Raw genomic sequence first — 26,437 nt, forward strand, 5'->3', positions numbered from 1 at the left:
AGCAGGCAAATGCCTTAACTGCTAAGCAATCCCTGAAGCACTCCCCCCTTTTTAATTTTTTTGAGACAAGGTCTTACTGTGTATCTCTGGCATGTATCTAACTATGTAGTCCAGGCTGGCCTCAAACTTACAATGATCTTCCTCCCAAAGTTTTGGGATTGTAGGTGTGAACCACCATACCTGGAAAATGTATCCTTTAATGGAGTGAATTATGAGGTATGTGAATTATTTCTCAGTAACATTGCTATACAACATTAAGAAAGGAAGATAGCCCTCAAAGAGAGTAAAACAAAAGTCCTCCCAAACCAAGCTGTGTGAGGCAATGGTGGATAAGCCTCATGCAAGGAGCGTGCCTCTTCATGCTATTCTGACTTTGTCAACATTGCTTTAGTCCTTGGCTTCACTTTTTCCTCTGGGAGGAAGGGGAAGCAGGGCCTCATGATCCTCGTGGCTCAGGCCCCTAAATGCCAAAATTATAGGCATGTGTCACCACACTTGGATATTATATATTTAAAAATTATTTTAGGTAATAAGCAGACATGTAAGTTTATTTTTATTAGAGAACAGAGTCAATGTTCTACAAACTGAGCTGACAAAAGAATAAAAATCCAATGACAAGAGACTAGGGATGGAGCTCAGTTGGTAGAGTGCTTGCCTAGAATTCATGAAGCCCTGTGTTCAATCCCCAGCACTGCATAAACTGGGTGTGGTAGCATATGCCCGTAATCCCAGCACTCTGGAGGTAGAAGCATGAGGATTAGAAACTCAAGGTCATCCTCATTTACATAGTAAGTTAGAGGCCAGTCTGTCTAAAAAAAGAACAAAAATCTCCAAAGAGAAAATGATCTTGTTCTCTGGGGCTAAGCATTACCAGACAGAATATTCTATTGGAGCAGTTCATTTCTAATGGGAAAATGCTATCGAGCATCATTATAGTGAGACCCGTCTCTATCAAACAAATAAAAATGTATAAGGGTATCTTATAACTCTTGCCTGAAGTGCTTGCTACTGAAACCTGTGAACAGTTATTCCCTTTAGGCCTATATAATTCAACAAAAACTCTATTAAAAATGCTTTCATACAATTTCCTAGCTGAAATAGCTAGCGAATTTTTTTCTAAATGTCAAATAAATGTTTCTAAAAAAAAAACTGTAACCTTATCCTTACCATCAGATCATATACAGTGAAGATGGAAAATGCTAAGCCAGCTAAAATCAGAAGCTACAAAAGTTTCTTAAATGACCTTTATTTTCTAAGAATATTTAAGTATATTAGTTCCAAATATTTAGAACATATTTGGCCCAACTTCTCTATATCTGCCTTTATATTAAAGGGGGCTTCCTTTAATTTCACCAATTCATTAGTTTAGTATGAAATAAATTCATAGATTTAGAATGAGTGAAACCTGCTAGTGACAATCAGTTTTCCTAAATGAATACTATTCTTTTACATAGGCAAGACTTTAAAGAGAACACAAATAGTCATTTTGGTCTATCTTCAACTATTCTTACGTTACATGACCAGTGAAAATTTTACAGCAAAAGGAGGAGAACGCAAGTAGCTTTATAGCAAGTTGAATTTGCTAAATATTTGTCATGACAGAACTTTTGACAAAAATTGTTCACTGTGTGCAGAATCGCAGAAGTGATGAAACAAGACAGCTGATGTTAGTTAGAAGGTGTATGGGAGCGGGGTGGCATGAGAAATTAAAAACTGGTAAGGATCTGTCAAAGCAGAGCCACTTTTTAGAGAACCCAAGACAAACCAAGAAGTCACCATTTTGGTCTCATTAGGCAAGTTTGTCTGATAAGAACTGAAGACCATTTTACTCTAACTCATGCTGCAAAATGCAAGAGTCATACAATATTTCCAAAAGGATTCCTAAAAACTGTAGTGCAAAAGAAATCTAAGAAAATAAATAATCACAAAAATACTAACATTTTCTTTTCAAGGAAATGTGTTCAAAATAGTGAGTTTTACAAAAGATCTGAATAGTTTCAAATGAAAAAAAATTCTCCATATGAAAGATCAAAGACTCATTCACATATAACTTAATCACCATTTATGATTGGATTAACAATGTACAAACAAGGGCCATAGAGTTTTATAATTAGGTCTGAAAGATTAATATAAATACTGATGTTGGTGGGGAGTGTTTTGACACCCCAATCTCCAATACTTAATTCTGTATCTGTCCTGTTATTTAATTTGTAAAAAACTTAACGGCGCAGTGAATCAAGCTTTCGTAACTTCAACGATGTGTTAGAGGACAATGCATCTAGGTTTGAAGAATTTGCGGCATCTGAAGGCCGGAACAGTACTCGACCACGGTGGTTAAATACATAAAAGGATGGGTGATTCCTTAAGGTATCAAATGTCCTTAAAAGAAAAAAAAAGTACCAATTTCAGATAAACCTTTATAAAAGCTTATTTGAAAATAAGCAAGCTTCTAATCAATGATGAATTTGCTGTGAATTATAGTTTTAAGTATAAATCCATGAAATCACATTTCTGTAATAATTATATTGTTTTTCTCTTCCCCTCCTTTTTTTCTTTTTAACTACACAAAGGTTAAGAAACCTGGACAACCAAATTAAAACTTAGATTTCCTTTTTATTCAGCCATTCCTTCCAGGATGCCTATCAATAATAACAGAAATCTTAGCTCACCTTCTATTACATCTGTAAGTCTAATAGTACCTTATGCCAAATAGTCTTGCAAAAACCTTCACTTAGATGGATCTTTGATTAGCCTCATTTGGCCATCATTATCCAAGCCATAAAATCATTTCACACATCTGTTCCTCAAGAATCGTTCAAGTACTATGAAAAATTACTTTTGGCCTTCTATATGTGCTACTGGCCAAATTCATATATTTTGCTTCCCCTCACTTGATGCCATTCTGTTTGGCTTCTTTCTTCCCTGGCCCTTTGCCTGGCATGCTTGGTAGAGTATGTATTAGCAGTACTGATAGTGGAGTAACCTTTCTTCTTTCTGGAGAGATTTATATCATCTAAAAACAGTTCAAAAATACCTCAGTATATGACCTTTCAGTGTTTGCTGTCAAATAATGATTTTCCTGGAAAGAATAGGAGAACTCTTCCTTTGTGAAAAACTTAAATCTCGGCTCACCTAACCATATGTGACTCTTTCAACTGGAAATAATGAAGTAAATGGAAGAGGAATAAGTTTCCTTTAACACACAAATATTTACTGTAGATCCTTCTAAGAAAATAGCGTGAAAGGTTATTATTTCTGGGATCAGGGAGATAGGTAAAGTCCAGAGATGGAACTGAACAAACCAAAGTAAAAGTATGGGGCAGGAAAGCAAACAAAAGCTTGTAAAAACTGCTTAGTGGAACAGGAGAAAAAAATAGAATAACAAATATTTTTTTAAATTCAGGATAGAAAGAGCCTGAGGGCAGAATTTATATCTCAGACCAAGTTTAAGGGACAGAGGAAACAAACAAAGAAAAAAACATTATTCTTCCAAAGGCTATGTGCAGGGGAGAGGATGAAAAGGAAGAAATTAAAGGGGAAAAACAGGGAGGAAGAAACTAGAGGATACAGGAGGAAAGGAAGGGAGAGAGGGATCTTGGTTAAAGTTTCTTAGGGATTATTTTTCTAGATATTTATTTCCATTTATTTGTCCAATCAGTGAACCAGTTATTTTAAGTCACTAGTAGGCACCACAACCCAGTACTTTATTCTAATATCAACAACCAGGCCTGGTGCCTTTAATCCCAGCACTCAGGAGGCAGAGGTGGGAGGATCACCATGAGTTCAAGGCCACCCTGAGACTATGTAGTGAATTCCAGGTCAGCCTGGCCTGGAGTGGGACTCTACCTAAACACACACACACACTCACACAGGCACTAAACTTCCATTTTTATTTCTCTTCTGTCCTCACTGGCCCCTCTCCCCTCTCTCCCTTTGAAACAGTATCTTGCTGTATAGCTCAGGCTATCCTTGAACCTACCATCCTCCTTCTTGTACTAGCCTACAGTTGGGATTATAGGTAAGCACCACCACGCCTGGCTTTCAATTTCTATTTTTTCCTATATACCAAACACTGCCTCAAAGTTTTTTGCCTCCATAACTCCTACAAACCACATAGTAAAAATATAAAAATGAAACCAACATTTACATATCAGAAAGCATATATTATAAGTTGAAGAAATCAAACAAATCCCTTTGAAATGAAATGCTTCTGAAAAGGGACTTACTTATTCTTTAGTTCTGAAGTGGCATCCATGTCTTTAAATTCCCCTGCAATATGAACTATCCCATAACAGGTAACTGCAAAGGCCAGAAGTGTCTGAAGAACTATCTGTGAGCATAAAGATTGAGATTACCAAATAGTACACAAATACTATTTGAGAAATTTACAATCACCTTTCATGCAGTGTGACTTCTAACAAGCAGTCTAGTCTGTCTTTTCAGTGTCCCTCATCAAGGAGTCAATTCCTAACTGGAATAACTTTCACTCAGACAAAATACAATTGTCTTGGGGATGGAGAGATTGCAAAGTGGTTAAGGCACTTGTCTGCAAAGCCTAAGGACCCAGGTTCAATTCCCTAGTACCCACGTAAGCCAGATGCACAAGGTAGCACATGCATCTGGAGTTCATTTGCAGTGGCTGGAGGCCCTGGTGTGCCCATTCTCTCCCCCCCACTTTCTCTGCTTCTCTCTGTCAAATAAATAAAATTAAGAAAAACTGCAACTGGGCTGGAGAAATGGCTTAGTGGTTAAGCACTTGCCTGTGAAGCCTAAGGACCCTGGTTTGAGGCTCGATTCCCCAGGACCCATGTTAGCCAGTTGCACAAGGGGCTAAAGACCCTGGCGTGCCCACTCTCTCTCTCTGCCTCTCTTTCTCACTTTGTCATTCTCAAATAAATAAAAATAAATAAATAAATTTTAAAAAATAAATACAACTGTCTCTTGGCTACAGTACTTCTGGTGCTTCAGTAAGTGAACTTAAGAGACTGTTCAAATAAGCAAAATCAATGAGTGAATGGTACTAGGCCTCAGAATTCAATTATCAAATCGTACCTGCTTCCAAAAGCAACTAAGAAATGTTCTATACATAACTAATTGTTCAATATCACAGAGAATACAGTGCAAAGAAAAGCAATTCAAAGGTAGCTCTTATTTACCACCCAGCTTGTTTTCTATTCATGTTTTTTTTTTTTTCCCCACTTCAGTCCAGGCTGGAGCTGAACTCATGATCCACCTAGTTTAGCCTCCCAGACAGGCAAGTGCCCCTGTATCTGGCTTCCCAGCATCTTTCAAGTTCCAAGAATCCTGCTCCCATTATTTCCTTTATCCTCCCTCTTCATAAAGTTCAATACTGTCCCCAATAGTGTATCAATCAGTTCTTTGTTTTTCGTGACAATTTCCCATCTACTTATGAACCTCTAGAACATATGCTTATTTTTCCTCACTGTGAACCTTATTTAAATGTACTCAAGTGTATTCTTCTGTGACTCACTGTCCCCACACCACATTGTGTATGGGAGCTTTATCCCTGCTATGTAGTCACAGCCAATTCCTTTCTACCTCTGCAGAGGTAGGATCATCGTGAGTTCAAGGCCACCCTGAAACTAGGGTGCATTACAGATCAGCCTGGGCTAGAGCAAGAGCAACAGCAAGACCCTACCTCAAAAAAAAAAAAAAATCCACAGCACTCGGGAGGCAGAGATAGGAGGATCGCTGTGAGTTCAAGACCACCCTGAAACTACAGAGTGAATTACAGATCAGCCTGGGCTAGAGCAAGAGCAACAGCAAGACCCTACCTCAAAAAAAAAAAATCCACAGCACTCGGGAGGCAGAGATAGGAGGATCACTGTGAGTTCAAGGCCACCCTGAGACGACAGAGTGAATTCCAAGTCAGCCTGGACTAGTGTGGGACCCTACCTCGAAAAACAAAAAAAAAAAAAAAAAAAAAAAAAAAAAAAAAAATCCAACAAAAAGGAGAAAAAGAAAGTCAAAATTAGTCACAAACTAGTATTGTCAAAATCAAAATGTCACTTCATTTATAATATCAATTTACACTCCAATCAACAGTATACTGAAGAGATATTTTAAAAATATATTTTATTTATGAGATAATGAATATGGGTGTGCAAGGGCCTCTAGCCACTGCAAAGAAAACTCCAGACAAGTGCTTTGTGCTTACATGTGCACTGGGGAATGGAACCTGTGTCCTTAGGCTTCACAGGCAAGTGCCTTAACTGATAAGCCATTTCTCCAGCTTCCTCTTCCCCACAAAGAGATTTTTTTTGTTTATTTTTATTTATTTATTTGAGAGTGACAGATAGAAAGAGCCAGAGAGGGGTGGGGGAGGGAGGGAGGGAGGGAGGGAGGGAGGGAGGGAGGGAGGGAGGGAGGGAGGGAGGGAGGGAGGGAGAATGGGCATGCCAGGGCCTCCAGCCACTGCAAACGAACTCCAGACGCGTGCACCCCCTTGTGCATTTGGCTAACATGGGTTCTGGGGAATCGAGCCTCGAACCGGTTTCCTTAGGCTTCACAGGCAAGTGCTTAACCTCTAAGCCATCTCTCCAGCTCAAGAGATTTTTTTAAACATAGGATCCTGATTTACTATGCAGCTCAGGATGACCTTAAACGTCTGATCCTCCTGCCTCCATTTCCCCAGTGCTGGTATTACATGCATGTACCACCATGCCATATTTATGCAATGCTAGGATCCAACCAAGGGCTTTGTATATGCTAGGCAAGAACTCTACCAATCGAGTTATGACACCAGCCCCAAGAAGAATGCCCTTCATTTAATGCACTGTTAACAAGAATGTAAATCTCTGGGCTGGAGAGACAGCTTAGCAGTTGAGCTGCTTACCTGCAAGCCAAAGGACCCAGGTTCAATTCCCCAGGATCCACATAAACCAGATGCACAAAGTGGCACATGTGTCTGGAGTTTGTGTGCAGTGGCTAAAGGCCCTGGTGTGACCACTCTCTAATTGCCTCCCTTTCTCTCTCTCTCTTTCAAATGAATGAATAATTTTTTTTTTTAAAAAAAGAGCACACAGCATGGTGGCACACACCTTTAATCCCAGCATTTCGGAGGTAGAGATAGGAGGATCGCCATGTGTTTGAGGCCACCTGAGACTACATAGTGAATTCCAGGTCAGCCTGAGCTAGAGTGAAAACCTACCTCAAAGAAACAAAAAATAAAAAAAAGAAAGAAGAAGAAAAGAAGGAAGGAAGGAAAATCTCTGAGATTCCATGAAAATATATTCCGGACAAATCATGTCATGTTTTTTAAAACTAACTATAAGCCAGGTATGGTGGCATACATACAAGAAACACTATTAATAAAAACAAACAAAAACCTAACTCTACAACTATACATGCATATACATGCATAGTAATTTTTAAAGAAAAATGCTGTTTTGATTAGATAAGGCTATACATATATAAGGAACAGGTATTATTACAGCTATAAATTTTTTACAGCCAGGCGTGATAACACACGCCTTTCATCCCAGCACTCAAGAGGCAGAGGTAGGAGGATCACCGTGAGTTTGTGGCCACCCTGAAACTCCATAGTGAATTCTAGGTCAGCCTGAACTACAGTGAGACCCTACCTCAAAAGTACCCCCTCAAAAAAATTAGTTTTTCTTTAGTTTGGCCACTATTTATGTCTATAAGGAATATATTGTCAGCTTTGCTGATTTTAACTTTAAGCTTTATTTCTCCTCTCTCTTTGAGACAAAGTCTCATCCTATATAGCCCAGCATGGCCTCAAATCTATGTCAATCCTCCCGCCTGAGCTTCCTGAGTGCTGAAACCATAGGCCACCAAGTCTAGCTAGAAAGACAATTTTAACTGTAGTTCTAGAAACCAAATAGAGAAATGTTTTAGGATTTTAAAATCTTTAGATGTTATAAAGTGAAGAAAAGTAAGGAACAAATTTATATGCCTGAAAACTATTTTAAAAAAACAGTAAAAACATTATGATAAAGTGGAAAATTTTAAATATACGTATTTCATAGAATATAAACAGCCAACTTACATCTATTGGCAGTGATTCGTCTTCCTTTTCTGTTAATCGCATATAAGAACGATCTATAAACCAGAAATATACCATTAGGGAGACTGAATCTCATTTTCGTTTCTTAAAATGCAAGTGAATCAATATACCAAAGAAGTGGCTGAATTGTATGCTATGTAAAGTAATGCTTGTCCCAGATTCCTCAAAAACCCCAATCTTCTAATGCAGTCAGCCTTCTCTACCAACTACTTTATGCTCATCATGACCTGCCTTGTCACCTTGTAAAATAGGGTTAGAGTGATTGATAAATATAGAGCTGAAATACCTAAGCATAGTATTTTTAGTAGTACAGGAAATCTAGAAACTTCTGAAAGTTTCCTTCTCTAAGCAATGAAAGAAATCACAATTATTTAAAAGTTAATAAGACTACAGAGTAGGGTGTGGTGGTGCATGCCTTGAATCCCAGCACTCAGGAGGCAGCCATAGGAGGAGTGCTGTGAGTTTGAGGCCAACTTGAGACTACATAGTGAATTCCAGATCAGCCTGGGCTAGAGTGAAACCCTACCTTCAAAAACAACAACAACAACAAAATACTACAGAAGATTTGAATTCTAAATAATCCTGTCACCACAAAGTGAAGCCAAAGTAAAAAATGGTACAGACATGTTTTTATTCAGGGCAGTGGTGTAAATGAAATTCCAGGACATCAATTTCTGCCCGTACTGCTATTTCATTCTGCTGATACCTTAACTTCAGGGGCAGCAAGGAAAATGAGAAGGGACCAGGATTTTGAAGCTTCCACCTGAATCTTAGTAAAAGTACTTCAATTTTCTGTATCTACCCCAAGACATCCTGAGCAACTCTAATATGTATTTCAATTTCAGAGTGTTAAAAATGTTAGAGTAGGGCTGGGTAGATGGCTTAGTGGTTAAGGCATTTGCCTGCAAAGCCAAAGGACCCTGGTTCAATTCCCCAGGACCCACATTAGCCAGATGCACAAGGGGGTGCATGCATCTGGAGTTCGTTTTCAATGGCTGAAGGCCTTGGTGTGCCCATTTCTCTCTCTTTCCCCCTCTTTCTCTGTCAAATAAATAAATAAAAATAAAATATTTTTTAAAATGTTAAGAGTAAGAATACTTTTTAGAGCCGAAGAAATACAGAACATTTTCATCGCCCGAGTTTCCACAACAGTAAAACAGGGATGTGACAAGCAAACATGTTTTAGTACATGATCACAGCATTGCTGTATCAAAGGTCGTTAACAGCAAAGATGAACATGCTACACCACTACCTGATGCCACCATCCGATGTGACACAATTAGTATCACAGGTAAATATTAGATTTCTGCCTCATTACAGATGACAAATTCACAGGGCATGCTCATCACTTAAAAGATGAACATACACAATCTTCACTCTACATTAAGTAGGACAAGCTCTACTTAATAATATATTTTGGATCTAAAATATCCAGATTGTTTCAAGAGAATGTGAACATATTAAGTTTTAACTTAGAGTTCATAAAGATAATTGTTAAAGCAAAATAAAACCAATATCAAAAACAGACTTGGAAAAAAAAAAAGACGTGGGAGCCAGGCATGGTGGTGCATACCTTAAATGCCAGCACTCAGGAGGTTAGAGGTAGGGGGATCGCCCTGACTTCAAGGCTACGCTGAGACTACATAGTGAATTCCAGGTCAGCCTGGGCTAGAGTGAGACTTTACCTTGAAAAAAAAAATAACAATAAAAACAAAACCACAACAACCTAAAAAAAAAAAAAAAAAAAAAAAAAAACAGGCTTGGCTTAGCCTGGACATCTGACATCTGTCCCAGTTCCAGCTAGCTTTCTTGTTGGAAAAAGTCTAACCCAACCCTTAACACGACCTTAAAGTAGGCATTTCTTCATTGGTTTAGACCTCAAGCAAAGGTCCTCCTTGCTCTGTCATTGTATAATGTCACAACTGAAGCTTATTGTAGAAAATAACACAGTACCCCAGTGTATCCTGATCTCCTCCAGGACAGTGCTTCACAAACTAGTGTGCATGCTAATCACCTAGGGATCTTATTAAAACGCAGATTCTGATTCAGTAGCTCTGAGGTGGGGCCTGGGTGCCTTCTAACAAGCTCCCAGGCGATGACCATGATGCTAGTCGGTTGACCACACTATAAGCCACAAGGCTCTCTGATACTTTCCCTGGGTCTCCCTAAATTATTGTTCCCAGGGTCTCACATACGTACTTATGTATATACACGTACGAACCTCTAAAACAATATCTATATTATTTTACTGTAATTATTTCTTGATTTACTTGTTTCTCCAGTATCCTATAAATTCTCCTATGGCAGTCGTTGTACCTCTAGCATCTAACCACAGCAACGTCCAACAATGACCAGAGATTAAATTTTACAACAAAGCGTACCACATATATCTTGCCCAAGGTCACACCGATTGAGCAGTTAAGCAAAATTTTTAAATCCAGCCCTTCAGAATCCCAATGTCTTTCTCCGTGTTATAGTGCCTCCCTGAGGCAACTGGTCACTTAACTTTTCAGTCTCTGCCTGGACAGCAGGGTGCCCAGCATGCAGTTTAGTTATCTGTCATGAGGCCATGAGCATCCAAAGTTCTCAATCCCACACTTTGCCTGATTTGCCCTATGCTGGACCTGACGTCCCTCGTCTCGGGCTCCCGGACACACTCCAGTTCGGAACCCTCTCTCAAACACCGGGAAACCCCTCCAACCTTTCTGCAGTCTCAGGTGCCCCATAACCCTTTAAACTCCAGACTTTCACTCTACGGATCCTGGAACGGTTCTTTGTTTGTTTGTTTGTTTAGTAACCGCAAATTCTAAGATCTCAAGTGACCATGCCATGGTGCGCGCTCCTTCAGTTTATTAGGGGAGCACCCACACACACCGCCCAGGGGTCCCACGCGCGAACGGCCTCAGTCCTCGAGGTACTTACGCTGCGCAGCAGAAAAGGCTGCATGGGCTAGAGCAAAGAGGCCAACGCCTACCAGCCCCTTCCACAACGACGGCGCCATGATCCTAAAGGAGCCGCAGCCCAACAAAAGAGACGAAGGGCGGCTGAGCTATTCCTATTTCTGCCGGCTGGTGTCCACGCGGCGCAGAAACATGACGTCATTGAGGCTCTGGGCGCGAAGTGTCTGGGTGGTGCAGGCATCAGCCGTGAGAACGCGGAAACAGGAATGCCGGGAAGTAGGGTGAAGCGACACGGAAGAAGGTCCGTATGGGACTCCTTGGAGTCTGCGCAGTACGGCCTCCTTGCCAGGGGCGGAGCTGCAGGGCTAGAGCGAACTGGGGAGGGCGGGATCACTAGGGAAGCTTGAAGAAAGGCACCAGCCAATAAGCGTGGTACTGGCGGAAGGGTTGGGGCTTATGGAAAGCCAGGGTAGAGATGGAGTGGTGCTGCACGCGTAGAGGAAAGTCTCTAGGTGACGTTGACGGACCCAAGTGCTAAATAGTTATTTTTGGGGGGTTGTGCTTTGGGTAATTAATTTGATTTCCTTTCAAGCTGTGCATCCTTTGCTTTCAGTACGTCTTTTGTGCGCTTCTGCCCTCGGGGAACTCGCAGTGCAGAAAGAAACCAGGAGGTTGGAGTTTAACATTTGGGACACAGAGGAAGCTCAGACAATGTTAGTTACCCTCTTACCTGACCTTTTTGAAGAAAGATCGGCGTCACAAGTGCTGTAGTGCAGCGGGATTGAGCTATCATGAGTAAAACTAGCGTACATTAAGGACGAATGAGAAAATTGACGGATTAACAATGCAGACCCGGTTTGTCTATCTGGATTCAAAATGTACTTTCTCCACTTTTCCTTGTCTTTATATCCTAAAATGTAGACATCAAGAGTTCTCCCATGACTTCTTTTCACTCTGATCATACTTGCCAAACTCACTAATTCATTTCTACTCCGACCAGTGGAAATACTACAGTGGTTCCAAATCGTTATCTTTGTCTCAAACATCATTCCTTAACTCCAAATCAGCATTTCTGACGACGTGCTGAATATTCATTTCCAAGTGAGTGGGTCCTGTGGTACGTGAAATATGACTAAAACGTAATTCATGCCCTCCACCCCCACACCAGTTACTCCATTGCCTCTGGCTCTACAGTATTACATTTCTTTCCCTTCAACCCCATCAGATTGGGTTAGCTGCATCAATTGTCTCACTCTTCCGTTTTCAAATATGCTTGTCCTTACTCCGTTTTGAAATTTACAACATTCCCGTTTATGATCTCCTTGACCTACGTTGATTTTATGTCACCATATCATCTACTTAATTCATTTTTTACTTCATTGTTTACTTCATTGTTATGATACCCTTGTTTACTATTTCTCTTCCCCCGTGGGAATGTGATCCCCCCAACAAGACAGATTTCTCTGTTCCTAGGACACTGACTGACACACAGTAAGCGTTCAATAAATGTTTACTGAATGAAGAATAAATCGATTATGGACAAGAGCAAGGGGAGGGAGGTGTATCACTGAACGTATCTCCACAGAATTATTTTGAATGGTGTTCAAAAATCTCTCTAGTCTTGATATACTTGGGTTTCTCCAAAGCTGAAAGTAGAAAATAAATAAGACACACAAGATTCAGCATATTTCCTTTAGTTTACTTGTGTAATTTTTGTTCTGGATCCTATTTCTCAGACCTTTAGTTATGGTCATTATTTTCCTGGGGGCTCTCTCCGATACCTTTGCCTGTAAGCTCAAATCTTTCACAGTACTTGATCAATGTCAATCGCAGTATAACATAGTCCTTACAAATAAAATTCTGTTTATAAGCCTCACAACTGGAAAGAACTAACAAGTCATCTCTATGTATTTGGCAGGCAGGCAGTGCTTTCTTCTCTGTGTTTGCTGTGTGTGGTAAGATGGAAAAGAAACCTTTGTTTTAACTTGGATAATGATCAAATAGAAATTTACTTTTTCAACTCTGTGAAATTACAAAACCTAGCATCACTGTATCAAACAGAAAAATGATTAAGAGGTTTATTTTGTTGTTTGGGGATTTTGTTTTTGCTTTTCCTTTTTTTGTGTGTGTGAGACATGCTAGGTCTTACTTTGTGGTGTGGGATGACCTGGAACTCCTATGCATTCAACCCAAGCTGGCCTCGAACTCATGACTGAGGTGTTCCTGCTTTCTTAGCCTGCCAGTGCTATAATTATAGGCATGTGTCACCATGCCCTAAGAGTTTCTAAAATGATCTACTCAAGGTCATTTCTTCTTTTAAAAAAAATGAGGTTATGGGCCTGGTGTGGTGGTGCATGCCTTTAATCCCAGCACTCGGGAGGCTGAGGTAGGAGGATTGCCGTGAATTCAAAGCCATCCTAAGACTACATAGTGAATTCCAGGTCAGCCTGGGCCAGAGTGAGACCTCACCTCAAAAAAAAAAAAATAGGTTATGAGGAAATAGACTCAGTAAGAAATATGTTGTTTTTTAAGCCACCATTATATTATCCTAGTCTTTAAGGAAGTGACTCATGTCCAGGCTATAGTACTAAATACAAGAGAAAAGTTTCACATTACTTAGTGACAAATTATTAAATCATGCTTATAGAGTGAAATTTTGTTTTTGTATTGTAACAGGGTCTGGATGTATTCCCTTTGCTCCCCTCACTCCTAGACTAAAGTGATCCTTCTGCCTTAGCCTCTCCAGCAACTATAGGACTACAGATGTGAAAAATGTATGTGTAGTAGAACTCTAATTATTTGTAGATTCCAGCCCAAAGGAAAACCAAGGTATTCATAGTTATAGTTATCAAAGATTGGGTCATTCAAATAAGTAACTAGGGTCCATTCACACATGGTTCTGCAAGTTGGAATTGATTGCAGAGGTACAAGGTACAACTAGTGAAAGCACTGTTTTCATGAGAAAAGTCAAACTTCATGGGTTCTTAAGTGACCACAAATGTGCCTTAATTCCTTCCTCCCCTCCAAAAACTACTCTCCTTACCTGCCGTGGGCAAATAATAATGGACCTAATTCAAGGAGGGGACAATGATCTCTAAAGAAGTCATAGAATTGCTGTTTGTGAAGACTTGTATTTCTCAGATTGGTAGATGTGACCTATCTGAAAGCATATCTATCACAGAATTAATTATTCATTAGCTTTGTTCCATGCCAGCCAATGAATGAAGGCCTCCATACATTACTCATGCAATGCTCCATCTCTTACATACATTCCCTCTCTATCGTCCATACTCTGATCTTTCCCCTCGAGTTTGAAAATCTACTTTCCCTTGGAATATGTTCCTATTACAACTACCCATTAGAAGGTTGCATGGAATGTAGTTACTAAACTTTCTTCAACTCCTCTGGGTAACAAATTCTAGAAATCTACCACCTATTGAGCAAATTAGCATTTTATTTTTCTTTTTAGTTTAGTGAAGTTATTAGCAAAGGAGGAATATCACAGGTCTTTCTCATGTAAAATAACAAAACAACAGAAACTGAATCTTTCAGACAGACAGAACTTATCCTAGTTTCATATGGGTTTTGGGGGGTGGTGGAGAGTGTTGAGGTAGGGTCTCACTCTAGCCAAGGCTGATCCGGAACTCACACTGTAGTCCTAGGTTGGCCTGGAACTCTCAGTGTTTCCCCGACCTCTGCCTTCCTAGTGCTGGGATTAAAGGTGTGTGCCGCTACACTCAGCTTTCATATGGGTTTTGCCTGACACATCTGTCATCCCAAATGTACTTGTCCATACTCCCAAATGACACATAAGGCAGGCATGATTTCACACACTTTTTACAGCAAAAAGAGGGCAGAGCAGAGTACCCTCGACATATTTTCATCTCAACCAGGCAGGGGTGTGGCACTTATCAGAGGCCATACCTCTCTCCACAAGCAGAATGTGGGGTCCTCAACCACCTCCTCAGTTCCCAAAACTGGCTTTTAGGTCTCTGGTTTGAACTTCTGCATAGAAAATTAGAATTTTCCAGGTTGAAATTGTGCCCTCTTGTTTTCTTCTTACAAAAGTGATGTGTACTCATTGTAAAAATAAATTCAAACAAGAAACAAAAAATGTTATCCCTTGCTAGCTGTGGTAGTGCGTGCCTTTAATCCCAGCACTTGGGAGGCAGAGGTAGAATTGCCACATGAGTTCAAGGCCACCCAGGGATTACGTAGTGAATTCCAGGTCAGCCTAGGCTAGAGTGAGACCCAACTTTGAAAAAAACAAATATATATGCATTTATACATATATGTGTGTGTGTGTATGTATTCTGTCTTAAAAGATTGAAGTGGTACCTTGGTATTTTGAGTTTTAAAGCAGTAAGATTATAGTTACATGATTCATATCTATGAGATTTGTTGCCTCCATTACTTATATTACAGCAGTTAAAAGCGTTTGCTCTAGAATTAGATTGGGTTTGAATACAAGATTTTTCTTCTCTACCTTTGGAATACTGGAGAAGTTACTTAACTTCTCTGAGCCCCAGCTTCCTTATTTGTAAAATGAGGATGATAATGTTGCTTTTATGGTAGGGTTGTTGTCAGGATTGATTAAAGGTCAAATAGTCTCACACATAGTAAGCAAACACTCAGTAAATGTTAACTATCGCTGTTACTCTTGACCCTTCTAGTTGTTCTTTTTCCCAAACTGAAAAGGTTCTCTATACTACTCGTGTTTCCTAAAACATCAATTACTTCACCCCTTTGATTATTTTAATTGCTTTTTTCAGGACCATTTCTAGATCTTAGGGCTTCGTTACCTCATCTGTACAAAGTAACAGCCTAGGTTACTTGTATGAGGTTAATCTGAGCTCTCATTTTAAGAGCCTTCCTAATGATTCTGAAAACTTTATTTGCATTTTTTAAAAAAAAATCTTTTCGTATTTATTTATTTATTTAAATTTAATACATTTTTTATTGAAAACTTCCATGATTGTAAACAATACCCCATGGTAATTCCCTCCCTCCCCCTACTTTTCCCTTTGAAACTCCACTTTCCATCATATCCCCTCCCCCTCTCAGTCAGCTTCTCTTTTATTTTGATGTCATAATCTTTACCTCCTATTATGAGGGTCTTGTGTAGGTAGTGTCCGGCACTGTGAGGTCATGGATATCCAGGCCATTTTCTGTCTTGGGGAGCATGTTGTAAGGAGTCCGACCCTTCCTTTGGCTTACATTCTTTCCACCACCTCTTCCACAATGGACTCTGAGCCTTGAAAAGTGTGATTGAGATATTGCAGTGCTGAGCATTCCTCTGTCACTTCATCTCAGCACCGTGATGCCTTCTGAGTCATCCCATGGTCACTGCCATCTGAAAAGAGAAGCTTCTCTAACCAAAAGTGAGAGTAGCATTAATATGTTGGTATGAACATTAAGGGAACTGTCTACTGGGCAGTTTGATGAGCATAGTATATACATTTAGTCAGACACAAACAAACGTTACACCCCTAGGGCTCAAGACTACCCCTGTTGTAGGTTTTCAGTATCAGGAATGTATTCCCTTCCATGGAGCAGGCCTCCAGAGAAATTAGAGGGCAGTTGGTTTTCCCCATAACAGGCATGCCACTATTGAACTTGTTGGCTCATTTGGCCTGCAGTGTCCACTGTTGAGTATCTTAACTGGTGATTTTTCTTTCTCCCATTGAACTGCATGGAGTGTGGCTTTTTCCAGCTTTCTGTCAGATGGTCTACATGGAGCATTTCAGCTCAGCTCCAGCAGGATTTCTCAGTGACCTTTCTTATTTATTTATTTGCACATGGGGGTGGGAAGGCATGCCAGGGTCTCTTGCCACTGCAAACAAATGCCCGTCTGACTTTACATGGGTGACTAGGGAATTGAACCCAGGCCAGCAGGCTTTTCCAGCAAGCACTTTAAGCTGCTGAGCCATCTCATCAGCCCCTTCTTTGCTTTTTTTCTTAATACATTGAGATGGTAACTTCAGTAAATAAATGGTGAAACCTCTTGCATTTTTGCTAGGTTCTAACTTGTGCCTGTGACCTATCTGAATTCTATTTGAATATAGGCATTCCCTATACTACTGCCCCAGAACTGAGCTCTTGCCACCCTCTTCTACAAAGAATCCAACCTATCCATAGCCAAGGTCAACATTCTGGATTCCTGTTAATGCTGCTAACAGGCCTATGTTTTTTAAGAGCTCCCATTGCTTCAATATCATGTATATATTCCCAAATTGCTGGTTCTGACTTCCCTCTTTAGTTGCCAAGCCATGTTTCTGTCTACTGTATCTGCACTTGGATGTCCCAACTTTATGTCTAAGACAGACTCATACTATGTAGCCTTCACTCGCCTGGAACTTGTTATATAAACCTGGCTGGCCTCAAACTTGTGGTAATTCTCCTGCATCAGCCTTCTAAGTGCTTGGATTATAAGGACCATGCCCAGCTTCCCATCGGTCTCTTAGGTGCAACTTATCCATAACCAAATTGATCAAGGCAGGGTCTCATTCTAGCCTGGAACTCATTCTGTAGCCCCAGGCTGGTCTGGAACTCACAGAGATCCTCCCAAGTGATGGGAACAAAGGCATGTGCCACCATGCCTGGCTTTCAATCATCATTTTTTGTGGACCTGGGGGATCAAACCCAGGGCTTTGCACATGCTAGTCAGGCACACTATCATTGAGGGGCATCTCCAGCCATCTGCATTGCCATTTTCATCTTGGTACTCACTAAGTTAATATCCCCCTTTTGGTAATACTACTATTTCCCTTTTTATTTGTTCTATTTAGGGGAGAAAGTGAGGGCAGAGCTTTACTGTGTAACCTAGGATTCACTGGTACTCATTTTTTTTTTTTGAGGTAGGGTCCTGCTCTAGTCCAGGCTGACCTGGAATTAACTAAGTAGTCTCAGGGGGCCTCGAAGTCATGGAAATCCTTCTCCTCTGCCTCCCAAGTGCTCGGATTAAAGTGTTCTTTGATGCCCATTGCACTGGCGCTCTTGATCCTCTTGTCTCAGCCTTCCACATACTGGGATTATAGGTGTATGTCACCATGTAAAACTACTTTTCCTAACTCCTAATTGGCTTTTCCCTTGCTTATCTCTCTCTATTTTATTCATTGCTCTTTCTGCATCCAAACTAATATTGGAGAGATTTTTGTTGTTTTTTTCTTGAGGTGGGGTCTCACTCTAGGCCAGGCTGACCTGGAATGCACTATGTAGTCTCAGGGTGGATTTGAATTTACAGAGATCCTCCTACCTGTGCCTTCCAAGTGCTGGGTGGGATTAAAGGTGTACACCTTGGAGAGCAGGGGAATTAATGAGTTAAAATTTTCTGTTGCTTGGAGACCTTCCATTATATGACCTCAACTTTTCCACCTTTCTCCCAATACCTGAATTAGTTAATGCAATATGTATCATACACTTCCAGTGAACTACTGTGCTAAGAACTGGACTAGACTTATCTATGATTTCAGTTATAAAATATTTACTGAATGCTTATGATGTAACCTATTACTGTAAAGTCCTCTTTCAGTTTATCCTTGAATTGAGGAATTTAATGCCATCTGTAAATATTGAGATTGCTTTTGCATTCAATGAAATTTAAGAGGCATTTTTTGCGGCACAGATGTGCTTTATTGAGAATTTATTTTGGTTAAGTCATGTGCTGTATACTGTTAGTAAAGAGCAAAGAGATACTTAATTCTGATTGTGGAGGTATTCATAACTTTGGAAACAAACATAAAAATGCATCTGGAAGCCTAGGATGCAGGTCTGCCCAGGAGACTCAGAGCCCTTGGGATTAAGAGCCTCTCACTTAGTATTAGGGCATCCAGGAATATTGGGTGACCTTTAATTTGAGTTTCATCAGTCACGTAGAAATTGGTTTGGGGAGAAAGAAACTGTGGGTCTATCCAAGCAGACGGAATACACAGACACACAGAAGGTAGGAGACCATAAATAATTTTACAAAGGAGAAGATGGGAACCCATATAAAGCTTTGAGGAAATTACAAGGGGTTGAGCATGTGGTGGGGCAAGGCATGTGGAGGAACATTTTGTTTTACATTGAGGGGCCAGAGCTCAAGGCAGCCAAGGCCATTGGAGGCTATGGAACAGGGTATGAATATAAAAGCAGGTTGGTGCTTCAGAAAGACCTATTTCATAAGTGTGAAGAAACCACTGACAGATACTAAGGCAGAGGTCATAGCTTTTCAGCAAATGGACAGGTAGTAAATATCCCAGGCTTTGCAGGCTCTAAGTTATCTTCCAAAACAATTTAACTCTGCCCTTATTGCAGAAAAGAAGCCATAAATAACAAGCAAACAAATGGACACCATGGTGTCTAAAAAGCCATTACAAATGAGCAGTGAAATTTTGATTTCACAAGTAACATAATATTCTTTAAAATGTCAAAACGATTCTTACCTTCAGGCTGTGTTCTGCTCTTTAGAAGTCCTTGCACTAGGGGGTGCAATCCTAGAGCCGATAAAAACTCTTTTGAAAAACTTATTTCTCAAGGGTAGGGCACAAATAGTGCAGTGGTTACTGGGAGATATAAAGGAAAGATTGTTTGACAGAAAATCCCTGAAAGTATTTACAGAGAGCAGCGAGGGACAGTGGGGAAGGACCCGCTGAAGATGACAGGGTTGGGGTGATTATTAGTGTTGCCTCTGGGAGAGGCAGAAAGGAAGTGATGGGACACAGAAGTCTGAGGAATAACCTTTCCCAAGGAGTAGAAACACCTTTTACAATGAGACCTCAGGGGAGGAGGGATGGGTGGGTACTATTGGTATACTTAAATAGATTGAGGGGTAGGATTTTTGCAGAATGTTTTGAGTTTCCTAGTGAAAACAGAAGCAAGGCTAGAATTCCAAGGTGTCTACCGGAACATGGAACTCACTAAGGGTGGGGAGAGAAGGAGCCTGTCAACCAGACTCTCAAGTAGTCTCTGTGTGTGGAATTAACCACGAAGCAATTAGATGTCCAAAACAAGGAAATGAGAACAGGCCAGAGCTCCCAGCAAGGCTGGAAGAGTAATGGGGCTTGCAACCATGAGGACTGAGCAAAGTAGCAGTGTGGGTGTGTTTTCAGGATTGTGGAGTTGTGATGAAATGAACTGCTTCCACTTGAAGCAGCCCACAGGCCTTTGATATCCTGGGAAAGATACAAGCCCTGAATGGTAAAGAGAGAGGGATGGGATGGGGGGCACTTGAATACAGCAACCCAGGGGTTGTTTATCCACAAGGGACTACATTCTAGATAGCAAGCTAATCTGGACTGGCAGGGATGGCAGCAAGGAGACATGGAGCTGGAAGTAAGGAGTAAGACAGCATTGACTTGAATGAGAAGTGCTTCTGAGAGGAGCGTAGGCCCATGGGGACTGGATGCCTGGTGGATATCACACTCTCCAGGCTCTGATAGAAAGAGCTTGCTGAAGGAGTGTATTTAGGTGCTGGGGCAACATGTACAGAGGTAGAGGTCAGGGCTTGAAGATATTTGTCAACTGTGGTCAGGGAAACAAACCTGTGACTTTTTTTTTTTCAAGTTCCAAGACACTCTGCAGCTTTAAGCAGTTTAGTGCTGAGAAAACCCAGCTTGTGAGTGGCTAGACACAAATGATCAAGTAAGTTCTTCCAGGTGTTTTGGGTATCAAGATGGGTCTTTGGAGAACACACTTGGAAGCATAAGAATGTGCTGTCTTGGGTTTCTTATCTGTATAACACTCAGGCCTGTGCAAACAGGGACCTGTAGTTAGAATGGAGCCAGGGTCAAAGGGAATAAGTTGCCATGAGGTTTCATAGAGTCCCAACTACTACAGGAGGGAATGGGCAGTCATTTATGGGCTATTTCTTGACTTGTCTCAAGAACTTTGGGACAGCCATTCTGGAGTTTTGATTTTTTTTTTTTTCGAGGTAGGGTCTTACTCTAGTGCAGGCTGACCTGGAATTCACTATGTAGTCCCAGGGTGGCCTTGAACTCATGGTGATCCTCCTACCTCTGCCTCCCAAGTGCTGTTAAAGGCGTGTGCCATGGCACCCGGTTGAGTTTTGATTTTTTTTTAAAGCCCACCATCTTTATGGAGCTTAAAGGGCTTGTTAGCAGAGATGATTCCACACTGGCACACCTTCTTGCTGCTTGGGTTTTATTCAGTTATATTATACTGAGATTAAAATGTTTGAGATCCGTGAATTCTAAACAAAGTGATAGGAATTGGACTGATTGTAGTATCAATTAGGGTATAAAGGCTTTGAGAAAGGATGCACATTCATTGGGAAAAGAATGAATTCATTGACAGGATATTCTCGGTTTCCAACAGGTAGAGACCTGAAGGAAGAGTGGCAGGCCAGGGCTTGTGACTTGTAGGTCATTCATTTAGAAGTGAAAGTCTAAAGAAAACCAAGCCCACACAAACTAAGGAACAATGTTATTCCTTAGCAATATGGAAGGTAATATGGAGAAATACGAAGTAATAATAACCCATTTTTCAAAAATTCAAGTATGGAATGAGGTGTGAGCTGTGAAAACTGTGTGAGGTCCAGAGGCTGAATGCACTGAAAATACTTTTTAGGGGAGAGATATGAGAGCTAGGGGTTCAATGGTGACTATGGAATTGGAGACATTTGCTTTAAAGAAGCAATAAAAAGGAACAATAAGCAGAGAGAGAGAGAGGAAAATCCCACTGCACTACCAAAGATTTCTTCCCAAAGGGAAGGGAGTGTTTTTGAGTGTTGGTAAATCTGAGTACAAACCGGCTAAATATTTTGAGGTTGATGAGCTTCTGTGTCCAAGTTCCTAACGCGACAGATGACACATATCAAGTGTTGACACGTAAAGAAAACGCGATTATGCACACACACACACACACACACACACACACACACGATCCACGCCTTTGAGTCAATTATTTTATCAACTACTAGGGTTTGGTTTTGTTTCCAATGAGGGCAGAGCAAGGGGAGCGCGATTTAAATTGCAGAATTCGAGATTGAGTACAGTCCCAAGGGAGCAACTTCTGCTCCTGTTGAAGAGGCACTGGGGGACAATATTGAGATGGTTTATGAAAAAGATCGATTCCCCTGAGAGCTCTAAGCCTAGAAGCTAAGTAGAGAGAGCACAATGTGCCTCTCTATACACTGGGCCCAGGCCTCTTTAGCAGAAATCAGTGGGCTAGATTCGACCTTTCACGCTCTGGCAGCGCTCGGGTGTGTCTCGTCCGTGGGTAGAAGGGCGGAGAAACGAGTGAAAAGCCAGCGGGAGCTGCTGCGGCCCCTTTAAGACTGGTAATCCAGGAGGCGGCAGCGCGAGGCGGCGCGCGCTCCGCCGGTTTCCTCCGGCCCGGCCCCTTTCCCGTGAGCCCTCGGGGAGTGGTCCGACCGCGGGCAGCTGCGGGTGAGAAGAGGGGCGGGGGGCGGGGGGGGAGACATGACTTTGGCTCGACGCTGCTGGCGGCTGGCACCCCTTCTTCGTGGCGTCGGCGTCGGGCTCCAGGCTCGTCCGCTTATGCGGCCGCTCTGGTTGCTCCTCGCAGTGGGCGTCTTTGGCTGGGCCGGGGCTTCGGACGGCGGCGGCGGCGGTGGAGCAACGAGAGCCATGGACGAGGAGATCGTGTCCGAGAAGCAGGCTGAGGAAAGCCACCGGCAGGACAGCGCCAACCTGCTCATCTTCATCCTGCTGCTCACCCTCACCATTCTTACCATCTGGCTCTTCAAGCACCGCCGGGCCCGCTTCCTGCACGAAACCGGCCTGGCGATGATTTACGGCAAGTGACTCGGACCCCTGTCCGCCCCCTGGCACTGCCCCTGCCCCTACCCGCCGGCTGCTTCACCTCTTTTCCTGGTCCTGCTTGGCCTCCATTCGGCACCCCTTCTCATTCCTACCAGTTTCCACCTTCCCTTACCCTCACCTCATTTCTCTGCCTCATCCCCCTTTATTTATGCTACGCCCCCCCATTTTCTACCACCTTCCCTCATCGGCCTCACTCCCCCTATTTTCTCTGCCTCCTTACCCTTTTTTTTTTTTGCCTCCGACCCCACCCCCTTTTTCTATGTACCCCGCTGCCCCTTCTCTTCCTGCCAAGCAGAGGACCAGGACCTGGGTGTTGAGGATGGGAAATGGAGTGAGGTGCGGATGGGAAATGGAGTGGGGTGCGGTGGCTGGGATGGGGCTGGGGGAAGGGAAGACATCATTGCAATCTATTTCTCTGGGGTGTCAGTTTGTTTTAAGGTCCATTGAAGCTGCAGAGTAGCTGTACCACCACCCATCTGGCATTCTTTTATAGAACCAGAAGCGACCTTTACTCAACACCAGCTCTTGCCTGGTCCTTTTGAGGCTGCAAATGGTAATCTTACCCCTGTGGCACCAAAGCAAAATAAAAACTTGAATATGAAATAAGCTACAAGAGGCTCGGGATTTTAAATGACCTCCCGATTCATTATACTATGCCTGTAAGCCCTGGTATGGATCCAAACGGTTGACCCTTCCAGTTGAGGCTTTAAGAAGTAAGGATGAGCAAGAGTTGTGGTTCTTTCAACAGTGTGGTGTATACCTTATGAGAACAGTTCAGCCAGACAGTGATAAGAAACCTCGCACAGATACAGTTAAGATGACTCGCTGTTGGCGTGAGGTTATTGACCATTTCTTGAGTACCTGTTTCTCAGTGTACTTTCTAGGATTATTTATTTTTGCTTTTTGGAGATGAGATGAGAAAGATAAAGCATGGGGTGAGAGGCATTTTGAGCCACGTTTCAGCTTCATAAGGGGAAAAGAAGATACTGCTGTCTTGATCCTTCTCAGGAGGGTATAGCTAAAGAGATAGATGACAGACAAACAATCCGGGTTGTGCAGTGCGTGGGTGAAGATTATCTTCCTTTTGAATAGTCCTCAACTGTTGATCTTAGTGAGATTTGGTTCTGAGACCTGCAGATAGGTAGAGGAAGGTTCAGCACAAAAGGTGTTTTTCTGTGCAGCCCCCAACCCACTCCTTTCCAGTAAACCCAGACTTCTAGAATGTGCTTCCATCTCAAGGGTCTCTAGGAAAGGTAGTTATATGCCTTGTGATAATGTATGAACTCATGCTTACTTTTCATTTGTAAGGTAATGAAATTCCCAGTTTTTCCTACTTTTTACACATACTAGGTGTTTTAATTTCATTTTTGTATTCAATTTGTATAAGAAATACATTTTAATATCATTTCTCTGTATGACTGTATGATTTATTTGCTATCCTCAACAAATATTTACTGATTAGGAAGTAGAGGACCAAGCTGGGTGTGGTGGTGCACACCTTTAATCCCAGCATTTGGGAGGCAGAGGTAGGAGGATCGTCATGAGTTTGAAGACAGCCTGATACTACATAGTGAATTCCAGGTATTATAAAGATTGTTCACTTTATGAATTATGTAGATATACCTGTCTATGTTGCATTTTATTCTTGTTTTTGGTTTTTCAAGGTAGGGTCCAGGCTAGCCTGGAATTCGCTATGTAGTATCAGGGTGGCCTCAAGCTCACAGTGATCCTATCTTTGCCTCCCAAGTACTGGGATTAAAGGTGGGCACCACCACACACTGGGCATGTTATTCTTTTTAAAAACTTTATTTGCAAGCAGTGAGCAAGTTGTGAATGAATGATTGCAGTAGGGCCTCCTGCCTTTGCAAAGGAACTCCAGACACAAATGCCACTTTGTGCATCTGATTTTATGTGGGTACTGGGGAATTTAACCTGGGCTAACCTAGGCTGGCAGACTTTGCAAGCAAACACCTTTAACCACTGAACCATCTTCCCAGCCCTGCAATTTTATTCTTTGCTATTTTCTCAACAAATTTGTAAAAAAAGGTTAAAAAACTTCTTAGCTCTTGAGCCATTCAAAACCAGACTGAAGCCTATAGTCACAAGTCACTTGGGAATTGGACCTGGATTTCTGTCCCACTGTGCCAATACCTATGTATATTCTTAAAACATTCTCTCTTCTCTTTTACCCTTATTTATATATTGGGGATGATTATTGTCCTATTGTGAGGGTGAAATGTTTTTAACCTACTACTTGGCTCGTAAGTAAATGCTCAATAAAAAATATTTGCATTCTTATTTCTTTTTATCTTATTTTTTTAAAATTTGTTATTTTTATTTATTTATTTGAGAGTGACAGAGAGAGGAAGAGGCAGATAGAGAGAGAGAGAGAATGGGCACACCAGGGCCTCCAGCCACTGCAAACGTACTCCAGATGCATGCGTGCGTTCGCCCCCTTGTGCATCTGGCTAAACGTGGGTCCTAGGGAGTTGAGCCTCGAACCAGGGTCCTTAGGCTTCACAGACAAGCGCTTAACCGCTAAGCCATCTCTCCAGCCCACTTTTATTATTTCTTTCACAGTGCAGTCACTCAGTGAGGCTCAGAAAAGTTTTGATTTCATTTTTTTTTAGTTACCTTAATTTTACTAATTCAGTTGTTTAAAAACAAACTTGAAAAATATCAATGCAGTTTTAATGACTGTATTGGAAAGTTCTTTTTTAAATAATTTACATCAAGGAAAAACTTTATTAAAGTACAGATTACCAGTTATTTAAAAATACACAAGCAAAACAAACATACAAAGGCAGTATGTATCATATAAGTGATTTCTAAACTCATTACTTCTAAAATACGAAACAGTGATCACTACTACTAAAAGTGAGTTTAGGGCTAGAGAGATGGCTTAGCGGTTAAGTGCTTGCCTGTGAAGCCTAAGGACCCTGGTTCGAGGCTCAGTTTCCCAGGTCCCGCGTTAGCCAGATGCACAAGGGGGCACATGCGTCTGGAGTTCATTTGCAGTGGCTGGAAGCCCTGGCACGCCCATTCTCTCTCTCTCCCTCTATCTGTCTTTCTCTCTGTGTCTGTCGCTCAAATAAATAAAAAAAAAAGAACAAAAAAATATAAAAGTGAGTTTATTGACACAAATTGATTTCAAGTTGGTCTATAACTCTTTAATTTTGTTACTTAGCTTTTCAGTTTTATCCTATACCATAGCTTTTTTTTTTTTGATGTGTTTACTTCTCACAATAGAGCATTCTTATTTTTTACAATTAATGTTACCAACCATAGCAAGCTTCCCTAAGTCATAAGAATTCAGTATAGTTGCTCCTGGTAAAAGCTACCATTTGGGGTTATCTAAACTAAAACCCACATATTTAAAGGAAACATTAATGGACAAACTGATGAGGTTTAAAGTAGGAAGACTAAAAAAGACAATGTTATCTCTTACTTCATACCTGCTAAAAAGGACCCGTTTACTACCGCTGGAGAAGCAGTTTCTGCTAAACTACAGGTTTTTGATTGTGTATTTTTCTAAAGAATGATAGACTTTACTAAGTTGCACAACCAAATAAACAGATTCCTTTTTGCTGCCTATACTTGAACTACCTGAAATAAATTGTTATCTTATTGGTTTAGCAGTTTTGTTTTTGGAAAAGCAGTCAAACCCACTTTGTTCCAAAATCAGAATGTTGACTCAGAGACTG

At 41.3% G+C, this 26,437-nt stretch overlaps 2 protein-coding genes across 3 annotated transcripts in view; one reads left to right on the forward strand and one right to left on the reverse strand.

The window, feature by feature from the left end:
- Positions 1–2,047: 2,047 nt before the first annotated feature.
- Mmgt1 (membrane magnesium transporter 1) lies at positions 2,048–11,148 on the reverse strand. The gene is made up of 4 exons (XM_004653992.3): positions 10,973–11,148; positions 8,033–8,085; positions 4,227–4,330; positions 2,048–2,379 (listed from the first exon to the last, which is right to left on the reverse strand). The coding sequence occupies exons 1-4, from the start codon at positions 11,049–11,051 to the stop codon at positions 2,220–2,222; spliced, it is 396 nt and encodes a 131-aa protein (XP_004654049.1). The 5' UTR covers positions 11,052–11,148; the 3' UTR covers positions 2,048–2,219.
- Positions 11,149–22,321: 11,173 nt separating this feature from the next.
- Slc9a6 (solute carrier family 9 member A6) overlaps positions 22,322–26,437 on the forward strand; it is a 75,354-nt gene continuing 71,238 nt past the window's right edge. The window contains exons 1-2 of one of the 2 annotated variants that reach the window (XM_045140452.1): positions 22,322–22,337; positions 22,477–22,707. In XM_045140452.1, the coding sequence (XP_044996387.1) occupies positions 22,539–22,707 (169 nt within the window). In that variant the 5' untranslated portion in view covers positions 22,322–22,337; positions 22,477–22,538. Of the gene's footprint in view, positions 22,338–22,370; positions 22,708–26,437 lie in introns of those variants that run through there. The other variant, XM_004653993.2, reaches the window with a different exon arrangement.

Source organism: Jaculus jaculus, chromosome X, assembly GCF_020740685.1.
Source record: "Jaculus jaculus isolate mJacJac1 chromosome X, mJacJac1.mat.Y.cur, whole genome shotgun sequence".
Lineage (NCBI taxonomy): Eukaryota > Metazoa > Chordata > Mammalia > Rodentia > Dipodidae > Jaculus > Jaculus jaculus.